Source organism: Cricetulus griseus, chromosome 2, assembly GCF_003668045.3.
Source record: "Cricetulus griseus strain 17A/GY chromosome 2, alternate assembly CriGri-PICRH-1.0, whole genome shotgun sequence".
NCBI classification, from domain to species: Eukaryota; Metazoa; Chordata; class Mammalia; order Rodentia; family Cricetidae; genus Cricetulus; species Cricetulus griseus.
In genome coordinates this window covers 64605990-64622171 of record NC_048595.1, presented here as the reverse complement: position 1 = coordinate 64622171, position 16182 = coordinate 64605990, and the positions used below count along the sequence as shown (strand labels likewise).

Below are 16182 nucleotides of genomic sequence, written 5' to 3'. Positions count from 1 at the left end.
CGGTGATAGCGGTGGTGGTGGTGGTGGTGGTGGTGGTGGTGGTGGTGGTGGTGGTGACTGAACCCAAGGCCCTCACATGTTAGGAAACTGCTATTAATCTAAGTTTCCAGACCTCAGATTATCTTCGAAAGACAATCAAAGGCATGTAGATTGGCAGTAAATGGTAAATACTAACAATGTGTCTCAGTGACAGGACACCTGCATATCGTCCCCATGACCCGGCATTCCATCCCCAGTGCCACAAAGTGCAGCACAACAAAATAGTAGGGTATAACTAGGTATCTCCTATCACCAATGCAATGTAATGTGTAAAGCACACAGCTTCCCTTATGATGCATTCTAGTCAAATCCAGAAAGCTCAGAGCTGGCATGGTGCTTAAGCAGCACTAACTGACCAAAGGCACTAATTTAATTCAGACTCCTCCCAACCATCCCATGCTGTCATCTGCCCTGGGCCACATTCGTTTTCTTTTAAAAACCAGTTAGACATGGTGGCACACGCTTATAATCCTAGCACTCAGGAGGCTAAAACAGGAGGAATTCCAGTCTGGGCTACAGAGTGAAACTCAACACAGACAGGGATTAAGGGGACATGACAACTAAATGTGAGCCCCAGGCTATACCCTACAATAAAAGGAGCACTGATGAGAGACAGTTGAACACTAAAGGCAGTAGATGTCAGCTTAATAACTGAGCTGTGATTATGTAGCATCTATCAGTGAATCTAAGAGGAAGATCTATGACAATTATCCCAAAGAAGAAATTTTTTAAAAATTAATTATATGTGTGTTTGTGTCTGGGTGTGGGTATATTGCTTTGTGCATGGTACCCGAGGAGACCAGAGGCACGGGGTCCCTTGGATCTAGAGTTACAGGCAGTTGAGAACCACCTGACCTGGGTGCTGGGAACTGAACTCATGCTGGATCCACTGCATGAGTATTATGAACTCTTAACCACTGAGTTCCCGGTCTCATAATGAAAAATTGTAATGAAAGTTTAAAAGTTGATTTTAAACTATAATTGACCTTTTTATTTTGTAAGATGATTATATCTGTAAATCTGAATAGATACATGAAAATTAAATAACAAATTATTTCAAAGTAGAAAATCTTCACATAAGTTTAAAAGCTTTTTAATTTTTAAAAATTTTAGTATGTTCGTGTGTGCATGTGAGTGTGTGTGTGTGTGTGTGTGTGTGTGTGTGTGTGTGTGTGTGTGCATACATGTGTTGTGCATACATGTGTGTGTATGTACAATTGGCCTCTGATTGCCTGGACCTGGAATTACAGGGATTTGTAAGCCACCAAAGTGGGTACTGAGATCCAAATTTTTGTCCTGTGACAAATCAGGAAGTGCTCTTAATCTCTGAGGCATGTCTCCAGCCCCAAGCTTTTAATTTTAAGATCATAAAATATTCCCTATGTTCTTTCCTAATAACTTAAATTTTTTAAATGCTAGCTCTTGTTGAAATTTATTTTTACATTAATGGCAGTTTTTTCCTTAAAACAGTTTTCAAAAAAATATTTATTTAAAATATTTCTCTTTCTCCACCATTTTGGAAGGATTCATATAATCCTTCCAAATATAAATAGGAATTTAGTATAGTATGAACTTCTAGCTAAACAACAGTGTGTATAAGTACATGCATGCGCACACACACATACACACACACACACTGTTTCAAAGCCCTGCCACTGTACTGATACAGGTGTCTTTGTCACCATAGGACTGTTTAAATTAGTTCTTTAACGTTCTGATGAATGGAAAAGCAATCAGCTCTTTAATCTTCTAAAATATACTTGGAAAGGAAATCTAAAAACATTATGCCAAGTTTTCCAAATCTGCTCCCTCTTGCAAGATTTTTTTTTTTTTTGATGGATTCTACGTTTATATAATGACTACTGGTAAAAAGTGCCTCTTGAAATACTGATTCGGGTTCTGCTTCTGGTAATGGGATTTGTTCCCAGTAATGGCAGGAAGCTTATGTGAGATTTGCTTTCCCACACATAACAATTATAAGCCCTGAAAAATACACTATATATATATATATATATATATATATATATATTTAAAATATTTTTCCAGGCTTGGAAACTGAAGGTGGATGGAGTAGGCAGAAACTGGAGAAGAGCTAAATTTGAAAGCAGAAAATAGCTCATGAATTAACTTGATATCGTGCGTGTCTATGTGCCTGCAAGCATGCCCCACTCCTTATGGAGTGCACAGAACACATCAGTAAGCCACAGATTCACTGGGTTAAAAGTCAGAAGATGGAGTTCGAATCAGCTAGAGAAGCTGGGTGGGCATTTCCATAAAAAGAGAACTATACTGATGGTAACACCAAAATCGATGTCATGACAACAATGAAAGTCTTGGCTGACCCATCAGCTATGTGACTAGGGAAGGGTCCAAGAGGCAGCGGAAGACAGCAGAGGTACAATGTTCCTACAACAGTAAGAATCTGGAGCCCAAGTCTAAGCAAATGAATTGCTTCCCAGAACAGAGCTTGGCACACTTCAGGGAAAAAAAAAGATGACAGAATCCAGAGTCTCTACAGAAACATCAACACCTAGCATACAATTTAAGGGCCGGGTGTTGGTGGCGCACGCCTTTAATCCAGTACTTGGGAGGCAGAAGCAGGCGTATCTCTGTGAGTTCGAGGCCAGCCTGGTCTCCAGAGCGAGTGCCAGGATAGGCTGCAAAGCTACACAGAGAAACCCTGTCTCGAAAACCAAAAAAAAAAAAAAAAAAATCATTCCACAGGAAAACATATAGTCAACAGAAAAAGCAATGAAAAGAAATTAACTCCAAGATGACCCAATGTTGGGTCTAATCTAAAATAAAAAAAGTGGGTGTGGGTATGTATGTAGCTTGTTGAACATAATCAGGCTAACTAGTGTGCAATTAGAGGTACAGAGGATGCAGAAGATGCAGGAAAAAAAAAAAAAAAACTTTGAAGAACAATGGCCACAAAAGCCTAAAACCACACTCAAACTGCTGAAGTGAAAAGATACAACATATTCTTCAAGGAGACCAGAAAAAAAAAAGTCAAATTAGATATAAGGAACAATTACACAGACAGCAGAGGTCTAAACAATACAATCACTGTTGAAAGAGACTGGTAGTTTTAAAGGGCTGAAAACAACACCCTAACAACTCAGAATACTATACTTAGCAAGAATATCCTTGAAGGTAAAAGTCAAAATAAGCTGATTTTCAAATAAATGAAAACAAAAGAAAAAATGTTTAAAGTTGATACAATGAGAGACGATAATGCTAGTTCAACAGCATAAAAGTGAACAGAAATGATGCCACAGTGGTAAGCAGAGCAGAGTAAGACAAAGGACTTTAAAACAAAAAGTTGATGCTGTATAGTGGGTTTAATGATACACATACAGAATACAACGTAAGAACAGTTAAAAGGCTCTCCTATAAATGGTCATTTGACATAGCCTAGAGTTGCCTGAGAAGGGATTCTCAACTGAGGGATTATCCAAATTAGACTGGCCTGTGGGCAAGTTTGTGAGAGACTGATTGATTACTAATTGCTTCAGGAAGATGCAGCCCACTGTGGGCAGCATCATTCCCTAGGAAAGTCCTAGACTGCGTAAGAAAGCTGAGCATGAGCCTATGCATGAGCCAGCAAGCAGTGTTTCTTCATGGTTTCTGCTTCAAGTTCTTGTTTGAGAAGTCTGCTCTGACTTCCCTCAATGATGGACCATGACCTGGAAGTATGAATCAAATAAATCCCCTTCTCCCCTAAATTGCTTTCAGCCTGAGTATTTTTATCAGAGCAACAGGAAGGAAGCTAGAACAAAGACCAAGTGATAGCAAATGAAACTGTTTACAAAGCTCTTATATTTTACACATAACAGTAACTATAATAAGCCAAGGACGTTATAATCACTACAGCAACCATAAAAAATAGAGACACAAAATTGTAGTACTTTTTTTTTTTTTTGAGTTTTTATTAAAGCAAGCCAAATGTAGTGGCACATGCCTGTAATCCCAGCACTCCAAAGTCTCAGGCAGGAGAATCAGAGGCTTAAAGCCAGGCTATGCTATACAGTGAATCTCAAGAAAACAATATATAAATAACAACATAAATACCAAATACACAAATGAGTTTTAGGAGAGATAAAGAAAGGTTACCTGACCAGAAATTGTGTCTGCCACTTTCTCCTCCAACATTTGCTCTTGGAAATCTATGTACATTTAAACCACTCTGTCCTACAGCACCGAGTACACTCAGAGTCAACTGCATTTACCAACACCAAATGAAGAAATCTAGCCACACTGAGTTTTCAGGAATTTTGAAGAACAGAACTGTACAGCCCAAGAGTCACTTTACAAGCTAATCAATGGGGTGATAACACTTGACTGTAAGACCAACACTTGGGAAGCTGAGGCAGGCAAATCAAGAGTTCCAGGCTAGCCCAAGCTATACAGATGAAAGCCTGTCTTCAAAAATATGTAATTTAATTTCAATTTAAGTCAAATCTTACTTTGTAACTTACTTATATATTTGGTAACTTGTTCTAATTTTGAGTCCACCTTTGATGAAGTTGATCATATTTTCATCCTGAAAATAATACAATTAAATAATTAGAGCATTTAGGGAGAAAAAATTAAACAGTATATATTTGTATAATGAGAAAAGTGTGTGTGTGTGTGTGTGTGTGTGTGTGTGTGTGTTGCTGGGACTGGAACCTAGAACATGCTGGGTAAACAAACACCCTAACACCCTACCACTAAGCTGTATCCCTAGCCCCAAATGTATTTTGAGTGCATAATTTTGAAATTGACGATTCTTGCTTTACATTTGAACTGCGTCGTTTTGTCATTTTCTTACAAGTTTGAAGGTGGTGAGAATACACTTTTAAAAAGCTTGCATTACCTTGTATTTCTAAGGAAGCAATCGTCACAAATGTAGTCCAAAACTACTTCAGTAAACATCACACCTACTGAACAACACTCCTGCGGGGTCAGTGGTATCCAGAACACTCAGCTACACAGATCTGCTTTAAGGCCAAATTCTCCATCCACCATACCCAGTAAATGGGATAATAGTTCTTCTTTCCATGATGCTTGGACAAGCAGTCTACTTAACATTGTATATTGCATTCCTATAAATTTGCAGACCAAAAACCACTGATCTAAATTCTGAAGTGGTTGTGGGGACCATTTTACTTCTCTTTGCCTGAGGGTTATCAGTCATTAAATTGAGGCAGCTGGCTTAGATGAATGGCACTTTCAGGACCAGCATTCTAAAAGAGACTCGAAACTATACCAAATAACCAACTGAAGGACATTATGGTAATGGTGCTAACAGACACAAGCCCATGTTACTTCTAAGGAGATTTGCGAAAGAGACTGTTTTACTTTATTATTATCATTAGTTACTTAAATATTTAACATTCCTATTATTATACAATTCAGTAAATACAAAATTCAGTATGCAACTTCAATGTTTATATTCTTATTTTAAGAACTCATATTTACATAAGTTCAAACACAAGACAGAAAGTAAGTTCTTGGGTTAGAGTAAAGTCTGGTTCAAATAAGAGTATTTCATTCCATGGTTCAGCAAACACTGGCCAAAAGCTTATTGTGTGCTGGGCACTTGCATGCAAAAGCAATATGTTGTGTTAAGTGACTAGGCATGCACAGATGTCAAGAGAACACAACGTGGGGCATGACGTCAGCCAGAAAACCCTCCTGAAAGCATTGGTGCTTTTAGCACCAAGAAAAGACAGGGGAAGACCAGGTGAAGGAAGGAGGGCAAAGCAGTCCTCAGCTAGACACACCAGGAAGCAGTCAAGGCCACGCCGGCATCTGCATGGATGCAGATGACAGCTAGTGGAGAAGCCACTGCAGAGAAGGAAGGAGCCAAGGACAAGGTACTCTACCTTGACCCCTGTGCCTAGGGTCAGTAGCACCTGAGGACAACTGTAAGAGGAGAAGCAGGGGATTTTGGGGAAGGCACCAGTGCAGCCTGGAAACCCCTTCCCAATTTGTGGTATTCTAATACAGAACACTGACAAAGTCCATGAAAGCCATGAAATGCAGAAGCAGAAAATAACAGGGCAAGAGTCTCATTTCTGACTGAGTCCTCAATCACAGAATGCAGGATGAACTAAAAGTAAAAAGAAACCAGGGACAGAGTCATTCAACTGCTGTACCATCAATTTGGCACCTCCGATGAGCACCTCTGCAGGGGCAGTGATGGTGGGAACACAGCAGAAGGGATAGAGCTGATGAGCACCTCTGCAGGGGCAATAATGGTGGGAGCATGGAGGAAGGGATAGAGCTGCAGACCCTTAACCAGCCAAAGCATGGAGAAGGAAGTGATCACAGGCAGACATGAGGAAGATGGAGAGGTCATGGACACCTCCAAGATGTTTGATTTCAAGTCCCCAGGTACAAACCAAACTTGCAAACCTAACATTTCATTGACAAATCTCCTTTTGGAAAACACATAAGGAAAAATCTGGGGCCTCCTGACTGAGGTGGTGAGACTGTTATTGGTAACCTGTCTGAGTTTTGTACAGGGCTTCAGGGAACAGAATAAAAGGGCCACATTGACTCAATTTTACTGAACCAGAATCTAAGTTAACATGCCAACTTTCAGGGGAAAATATATCACCACCAAAAAGAAAAAAAATACCAAACAAACAAACAAAACAACAAAGAAATAACTTTCAAAATAATTTAGAAGTTTGAGGTGGTTTTCTGCTTCCTTATCATCTCTACTCCTGACCCTCACGACAGCCATCACTGGGCCATAATGTAAAATTCATGTTTCTAGAAGCACTGGGACACACATAGGTGACAGATGAAATTAAAGTACCTCCTAAGAAAAGGATTCCTTGACTTTTAAAAACTATTTTGGCCAGGTATGGTGACCAGCAACTGGGAGGCAGGGGTGGGTGGATCTCCATGAGTTCAAAGACAACCTAGACTTATAGAGAGTTCCAGGCCAGGGACAGCTATAGATTGAGACCCTGTCTTGAGGCAAAAGCAAGAAAGGGGAATGAATACAGAAAGGATAGGGGTAGGTAAAAATTTGAAGGGACCATGAAAAGGGTGGCTACCCATGCATGTGTAACTAAGTTTCACAGAAGCAAGCAAAACAATAAGTGATGTGCAGACATCTCAGCGCTTGGAAGGCAGAGCTAGGAGGATCTCTGTGAGTTTGAGGCCAAGCTAGTCTACAGAGAAAGTTCTAGGACAGCTGGGCTACACAGAAAAACCAGGTTAAGGGGAGAGAGGGGGCTTCTCAGCCCAGGCAACTCCTGCCACACATGTACAAACTGGAGTCCTCTTTGTTTTCACACTAAGAATGTGTGAAATGGCATCCTAAAAGCCATTTGAAACAGCCACTAAGTACATCTGAGTGGGAATACAGCTCTCTGGAGGCTTTTTTCCGGCAAACTTTATCAAGATAACAAATATCTTTCATTACCACTCTAAGTCTCAGTGCTAACACACGATGAGCAACATTTACCGTTTTCTACACAATGTTGGCTGGCTTCCCACACAACCCCAATATTCAGTCAAACGTTTATTACCTGCACAAATGTGAGTGCTGCTTTCTGTAGGAGACACTCGGCATAACAGATTTCGGCATGCATTTCCTCTATTAAAAACAAACACAATTATATTAAGACACAGCATTGCTCCAGACATTCTGAAAAGGCTGGAAGATAAATGAGCCCAAGAGAGACACAAAGGCCATGCATGCTTCCAGAGAAACAGGATGCCTTGTTCTTAGTCCTGGCACAGAGTTTCCTGGAAACGTGTGAACTGTTCAGGGAACTCATCTTCAGCCCATTCAACAACGACAGCAGAGTGAGGCTCGGACAGAAGAGGAAACCAACTGCTTGTTTGAGACAGGGCCTCACTTTGGAGCCCAAGCAGGTCTGAAACTCACTAAGTAGTCCAGACTATCCTTGAATTCATAGAAATCCTCCTGTCTCAACATCTTGGTTCTGTGATTATAGGCATGATCACCATGCCTGACTGAGGAAAACAAAATTCAAAAGCCCTTTTGAAAGAAGAAAGCTACCAAAAAATAATCATAGCATAAACATTTAGCAGTTGTATAGACTGAAGAGTTTATTAAACTTATGGATTCTAGCTTCTGAACTGTGAAGTCATGGACATCATGACAATGGTCAGATACACTGTCAACCTTCGAGTAACCATCACTCCCTGAAGTTGTAAGAAAACCTACTGTCCTATGTGCACAAGTCAGGACTCCTTAGAGACAGCATCAGAGTAGCTGTACTTTCCAATTTACAGTGTTTTCAGACCTGAGCACAAGCACAGGGTGCTCACAAAGAGGAGCTCCCAAAGCCATGCCCAATCCTGTGATGTACACACCACCCCAAACATGCCCTGACTTCCTAGACAACCGGTGACATTTGCAGAGATCAGGGAAAGAAATCTTTATGTTTCTACATAAACAAAATCATCATATTCCTTTCTCCACGGGAGGCAAATTGGTGTGTTATTGAAGTAAATGAGCTTGGAGGAAGGCCTGCCACATGCTAGTACAGAGCCCTGCACAGGCTGCCCTCCCTCTCTGCTGGTCCCCTCATTCATAAGGTCCACTAATAATGTCGCTACTTTGCAACCGAGGATCAAATGAGTATTGCCCATAGTGCTTACCAGACACAGTAAACTCTGATGAATGCTGGCAACTTTTAGCATTATTGCTCTTAGCCCATGTTTGTGCTTCCTGGTAAAGGTTCAGAAGGCAGAGGGCCTTTTCAATTCAAGTGATAGGACAACTCAGGGCAACTGGAAACAGTGTTGGCCAAACTAGAAAAGAATGTATGTTTTCCTTCCTTTATACACACATAATCCACGGGCTCTCTCATTCAGACTCAAATGTTCAATTTATGAGGAAGTAACAGACAGCTAAGTTCCCCAGCAACAGACAGGCAGACAGGGTAGAAACCACAGAAGTCAACACCAAGATGTAGTGTTTGTTGTCTGCCCATTCTGGCATTGCCACCGGTCAAGATGGAAGTCTCCAAGACACCCTCCCTCAAAGTGAACCTCCTCAGTATCCTCAGGGGAATTCAAACTGGCACCTTGTTTTCAGTAACCTGACCAGCCTCCTCCTAGGTAACTGTAACAAAGTGACAACTGTCTGGGGTTAAGGCCAAAGGCCACCTTGGAGAGTGACAGAAGGGAGAATACAGATACCAGAGTCACACTGGGGCCAATTTCATCTCCCATGGATCATCTCTGGAAGACTTTAGGCCTACTAGTACCAGCTTTTGTTCTTACAGATGCTTGAAGGTCAGTTTCTAATGAAAAAGAAGATAGATTTCAACTGCCTGTGGTAACCAACAAAATACCATCTGTTTCTGTCATGGCTGAGTCAACACTATCATCTTTTTCAGCAAATCCTAAAGAAGTGATGTGTTACAGTTCTCAACTGTAATCAACATTCAACACTCTCTCATCACTCAAATGTGCATAACTTCTCCAATGTCCCAAACAAGCTGATAACACGCCTAGAAAGCAAACAAGGGCCCATAATAAATCTCCCTCGAGGTATGCAACATACACTTGACCATTGTAATAGCCTCTGACAGCCATGCCCAGAGTTGTGCCTGCTTTATCCAGTCATGACTACTTTCAGTATTTTGTACTGACTACCTCTTCCACAGGTCAAGTTTGAAAATGACAATATACACACAAAGTCTCCTGAGAGAGCCCTGCTTCTACAGAATTACCTGGATGCTCCCTGGTGGTGGGACCACCCTTCTTTATAGGGCTGGTTAGGCCACTTCTGCCCTAATCTTACTGGGAATATAAGACAACTGACAGCAATGTTTCCTCTCACCTATCTGATTGAGTGCTATAGATATTCTTGAACTCCTGGCTCCTCTGAAAGCTGACATACCAAACATCTTCATCAGCTATGTAGACAAACATTATTATTTTTAAAGGTATATAAACTATCCAGATACAGTGGTGCATGCCTTTAATCTCAGCACTTGGGAGGCAGAGGTAGGTGGATCTCTGTGGGTTCAAGGTCTGCCTGATCTACATAGGGAGTTCAGGCCAGTGAGGACTACACAGGGAGACCCTGTCTCAAAAACAAAAACAAAAACAAAAAGTATTTTCACCTTAAAAAAATATTAATAGTCTGTATAAAATGAAACTCTCCAAGGTGGTTGAATATAAGGGTTTCTGGGAGAAAAAAAATACCAATATCTATAAATACTGTAAAATTTTAAGCCCTTAGCTGCAGTAATTCTTCTTTTAGGAAACTGACTCATGAAATACTTGAAAGAATAAAGATACGTACAAAAGTTTTTAGGGCAGCAAATTTTACTAACAATGAAAAAATTAAAGCCATATAGCTGTCCTTCAGTGAGAAAGAAAACAACACACTGTTGTACCATCCTGTTCATGACTACACTGCTCTGAACAGATAAAATGCATTAACACATACCGATGTGGGTCCAGATCACACCGGAGCAGGTGGGGTTCAATGTCTGCACGTGCACCCACTCACGCACACACACATGCACACAGGGCAAATCAAAAGCAAAACACCATGTGTCCCTTATATACTACATTAGTGCTTATACCCAATGTGTCCACAGCTGAGGTGGGTCGGGTATGAGTGGCACGGGGAAGAGCAAAGGACACTTCATCGTCCCCAATTCAGTAATGGGCTGCAGGACAGGGTACTTCTACTTCTTTCTCTCTAAAGGAAAGGAGGTGTAAGCTTGCACCACACTCTTACCTTCACTCAGTTGCTCCAGGGACCCCCGAGAAAGGAGACTTGAGAAAGACTCTACAACTGTGCATTTCTTCCTGTATCTGCATTGAAGACAGACAGGGGAAAGAGATCAGAACGGAAAAGGCCAGCATCAGACTGAGCTCATCGTCAATGATAGTGGTTTCAATCTTGCTAGAACTCTAAGCCTGGGGTCTACAATGCCAAGCCCTCCTCTCCCAGTGCTGCCTACACAGTTAGTGCTGGTCCTGCACTGCCAACCATGGGCACTCAACCTACCAAGCATGGTACAGAGCTCACATACCCCACTGACAGCAAACCTTGCATAAGTCTCCCCTCGTTCTTCTGGATAAAAGTAGAATTTCTGTGGTAAGCATCTTCACGGGTGGAAAATGGGCTGTTAGGAAAATGCTCTTCATTGAGGACTTACAATGTAATTGCATGAAGATTTATCTTACCCACACTGAAATTCACCAGTACAAATAATATGGCTTTCATTAAGGCCTTCTACATGCAGAGTAGAGCTTAAAACTGACACTTTCGGGCTAGAGAGATGGCTCAGCCATTAAAGGCTAGAATCACAGCCAAAACTGACACACTGTCTCATTTTGATAATCCAAGAGTGTCTAAACACATCCTTAAGCAAATAAAAATTCCCTCCTGAATGTGCTGTTTCTCCCAACAGCACACTCACTGCAACCTGACATGGTACTCAGTTCTTAAACTCATCTGCCTCAAAAAAAAACCTAACACTCTCTGGCGGGGCATAAGAGGTGCACGCTTTTAATTCCAGCACTCGGGAGGCAGTGCTGTGAGTTCGAGACCAGCCCGGTCTACAAGAGCTAATTCCAGAATAGCCTCCAAAAGCCACAGAGAAACCCTGTCTCGAAAAACCAAAAAGAAAAGAAAGAAAGAAAGAAAGAAAGAAAGAAAGAAAGAAAGAAAGAAAGAAAGAAAGAAAGATGCTCTCTGCTAACCCTTCCTAAACCTCCCTCAGACTCTCACTATAGCTCAGACCCCATTTATCCAGCAGTGGGTACAGGTGCTAAAATGGGAGCCATATTATAATTCCCTATAAGACTTCTTGAATTCCATCACAGAAGTGAATTGGCCAAGAAACTTGGAAGCTGGAGTCATGTTGCATAACTCTGGCCAGACTCAAACTCAAGACCTTAGCTTAGCAAACTACATCCACTCAGCACTATGGCAAGAAGGTTTGGTGTCTTAACTCAGATATTAACTACTCGGTCATACTTTTGGCAGGTTTGCAAGGCGTCCTTCATGGCAGAAATGCCATTTTGGATGTCCTGTTGCTCAAAGGTCATGATAGCCTGCAACACCACAATGGTACTGTATCCCAAGGCGTGGTACATGCTCTCCTTGGCCCTGGAGAAAACAGAGATTACAACTCAATACAAAGAAAGAAAAAGAAACAAAAGTCCAGGTTCTTTCCTTTACCAACAATTCCAAATCCTCACCATGCAGTTGACTTCTGCTCCAGTTACTGAAATGACACAAGCTCTGAAAGGTCTGCTTTAAAACCTCAAGTTCCCATTTAAACCTACACAACAGAACACAGTGCTGCCGACAACATGCCTTTCCCCGACTCAGCACAAGGGGGCAGCCTGTAGATTAGTTTCCTAGAAAAAGTCTGAAAGCAAACCAATTTTTTCCAGTTGAATAGGGCAGTGTTCCATCTTAAAATCTGAAATGAGTGAGGATTAGTGGCATACAACTTTGATTCTAGCATCCCAAGAAGTAGAGACAGGAATTCAGGGATTTAATGTCATCTTCTGTGAGTCTGAAGTCAGCCTGAGCTACATGGACTCTATCTCACAAAAAAAGAAAAAAGAAAAAGGAAAAAAAAAAACAAAACAAAACAAAAAGGAAATCTGAAGTTTCTACGTGATACAGGTGAAAGACACCTTTAAAACTGTTATCTCCTCACTGACCCTCACTCCTTGCTCACTGATGCAAGGGGTAAACTAGTCAGGGCAATGCTAGAGAACTCACCCTAGCGGTGAGGACAGGGGAGAGCTGGCAGGCTGACCAATGCTGCAAATACCCAGGCCCAGAACTAGGGTTAAGTGTTGGCCCACCCCAATATCATCCCATCTGTGATCTGCACACGGGGGTGGGGAGTGAGGTGGGTGGTCCTGTGGACTCAGGACTACAGGATCTCCACAACACAGGGCAGCAATGGAATGTCCAGGAAGAGTCCAGTAAGGGCCCAGTGTCAATAGTGTAGCAGAGACCAGAGGCCTCAAACCAAACCAGTGACTCTTTGTGATGAATGCCTGAATGTAAGAATATACGGATGAAGAGGTTTACTGCATGACACGCTGTGTCACACTGCAGCTTCCAGGACGAGATTTTCCATTTCTTCCTTTTTTTCTTTTTTATCTTAAATTTTGTTTTGTTTTATTTTTGGAGGGTGGTTGCAGGAGCAGAGGACAGGAGATGGGTGGAATCAGGATAATTGATGTGAAAAACACAAAGAATTAAAAAAAGAAAAAAAAAAAAAACCAAAGAAAAGAAACCCTGCCATCTCCTCTCCAGCCAAAGCCAAAAGGAAGCAAGATATTTTTTTAATTCTTTTTTTTTTCATTTTTTAATTCAAATTAGAAACAAGAATGTTTTGTGTGTCAATCCCAGTTCCCTCTTCCTCCCCTCCTTCCCTGCTCCCCCATCCCACACCCTTTCTGCTCCTCAGGGAGGGCAAGGCCTTCCATGGGGGATCTTCAAAGTCTGTCCTAGCCTTTGGAGCAGGGCCTAGGCCCTCCTGTGTGTTTAGGCTGAGAGAGTAACACTCTATGCGGAATGGGCTCCCAAAGTCCATTCGTATGCTAGGGATAAATACTGATCCACTACCAGAGTCCCCATAGATATCCAAGGCCTCCTAACTGATACCCATGATCAGGGCATCTGGTTTGGTCCTATGCTGGTATCCCAGCTATCAGTCTGGGGTTCATGAGCTCCCCCTTGTTCAGGTCAGCTGTTTCTGTGAGTTTCCCCAGCCTGGTCTTGACCCCTTTGCTCATCACTCCTCTCTCTCTGCAACTGGATTCCAGTTCAGTTCAGTGTTTAGCTGTGGGTGTCTGAGAAACAAGATTTTTACAGTCAATCAGGTCTTGAGCACAGGGACTTGACCACAGTAAGCCTTAGGTCTAATACCTAGAACCCCTGATTGAGTCCTGAGAGCTGAGGTTATCAGGCTCATGATGACAGCCTGAGGCCGCTTGCTCTCCTCAAATCCTCTTAAGCTAATTGTTCATGTTTGAAATATCAAGTTAGGGTTTGTTTTTAATTTAAGTACTATGACTCAACATCCCTAGGCTACTTGAAGCCCATGTAGTCTTTGTCCTGAATGAGGGTACTGCCCACTCACCCCAGAGTTACCAGAGGCAGTTCAAACCTCACACTCTAGTGCGGTGAAAAAAGGAATTTTAACAATGAATTATGCATAAAGATCAGAGACCATGAAACTAATCATTTATTTTTATCCTATTTTATAAGCAGATAGTAGGGATAAAAAAGGAGATCTGTTTTAAAAAACAATAAAGGAGATAGGTAAAGATAATGAGTCAGAAGGCAATCGAGCTAAAAAGCAGCTGTGGTCCAGAAGACATCAGATAAAGTCTGAGGGATACCACTGGCCAACTTCAGCAACAAGTATTCTTCTAGCAAATTACAAAGGATCTCAGCTTCACTGGAGCTGAGTCTGGAGATGAGATCAGTTCTGCAAGTCTTTCATATGCAGAGCTGAGGGCAGTGAGCAGGCGGGCAGGGATGCTGCCAAGCCTGCAAGACTCAGTGCTGGTAACTTCCATGACAGAAGAAGGGAGCCCCGGTCACATTCCTAATATCTTAAATTTGATTTTAGCACTGAGACTAGCTTCTCTAGATACCCCCCCCCCGCTCATTTAAAAGGAAATGATGTTCAGTGACAGTTAGAGGGAGGGCTCATGTGAAGACTTCCCTCCAGAGAACAAACGTGGGAAGGGGTTTTATAAATACTGAGGCAGATACAGATACATCAACATAGAAACATGACATCAGAGAAACACATGAAAAAATATCTAACGAGAAATAAAGCTAATTACCATGGCCGAAGCAATTCCAAGGCATCTTTAAATTTGTTACTTAGAAATAAATTCAATGCCTCTGCACACTCTTCCAGACCACTCTTGAGATCCACCTTGGCTGATGAACTGAAGAAAAAACAAAAAGACACAATTTTTGTAACTTTTACTTGTTAGCACCTTGTTCCAAGGAGTAGGGGAAGGGGACTACAGTGACCAGCTGAAACTCCCCCTTGCCACTTCCTGATCCTGGGCAAAGGAGCTTGCCCTGCCGTCTGTAAAGCCAATGCTCTGAGTCTATAAAACAGGGGGGCAGGAGAAAAGGCACACACGGATACTGCACACACAGGTGCACGGCAAGGGTGAACAGTGTGTGCCCGGTCACCCACATTAAGATTCGAAAGCACATAAACCTATGCAGCGGGGAGGGAAGTAAAGCCAGAGACAGCAGATGATTTTATTTATTTTGGGTTTGCTCTTTGAAGCAGAGTATGACACTAGAGCCCAGGCTGGCTGGGACTCACGGCGATCCCCCTGTCCTATCTATCCCCTAAGTGCTGTAATTATAGGCATGAAACTGGCCTCCATTTCCAAACAAAGCCTCTGGCTGTGCAGGCAGTGTCTACTCTGTCCTCGGGCTCATCTTCCTAAGAGGATATAAGGAGGAGGCACATAGCTGCATTCTCTCTGGAACCATTTCCCTTGTCAGACTTCAAAGAAGATCCCCATCCCCCCCCTTCCAAAGGGAAACAGAAAGAGAGAAAATAGCACCCCAAAGTACAGTACTTTGACATACAGACTATCAAAGCAGTAGCTTCAAAACCCCTGTCTCTCTAACCTCCCATTTCCTTTTATCTTCCTTCTTTTCATTCTTTTTCTTAACTATAGCCCTGACCTAAAACTCACTATGTAACCCAGACCAGCCTAGAAATGATGGTAACCCGCCTGCCTTGGCTTCTAAGCACTAGGGTTTTTAGGTACCTGCTTCCACGTTCTGGGGCATCATTTCTAAATCCTGATGCCAACTCTGTAACATAGGGCCTCAACTTCCTCATCTGTACAATAGGAGCATGACAATCTATTTCCTGGGCTGTTGTGAAGAAGAGATGGACCAACAAACACTGCCCACAGTAGACACTAATTAAATGAGGTTTGGGGAGAGAAGGGGGTCACACACGGAGACCTGATTCTGATGAACACCGTGATTGGAAGGATGTTTCCTAACTGCTATACAGTGGGGTGACTCATGGGAATATCTGGGTCTGGGGGAGGGGAAATTCTATGCTGCATAGACAGAAAATGAGAGAAATGGCAGAAACTAGGCCAAAGCCA

General features: G+C 42.1%; 1 protein-coding gene across 3 annotated transcripts in view; it reads right to left on the bottom strand.

The window, feature by feature from the left end:
• Positions 1 to 16182, bottom strand: part of Ttc39b (tetratricopeptide repeat domain 39B) — a 108009-nt gene that overhangs the window by 29326 nt on the left and 62501 nt on the right. For all 3 annotated transcript variants that reach the window (XM_027400198.2, XM_027400200.2, XM_027400199.2), the window contains 5 exons: positions 14872 to 14979; positions 12023 to 12154; positions 10775 to 10851; positions 7572 to 7639; positions 4518 to 4582 (listed from right to left, as the gene is read on the bottom strand). In XM_027400198.2, coding sequence (XP_027255999.1) covers positions 4518 to 4582; positions 7572 to 7639; positions 10775 to 10851; positions 12023 to 12154; positions 14872 to 14979 — 450 coding nt within the window. The remainder of the gene's footprint in view (positions 1 to 4517; positions 4583 to 7571; positions 7640 to 10774; positions 10852 to 12022; positions 12155 to 14871; positions 14980 to 16182) is intronic.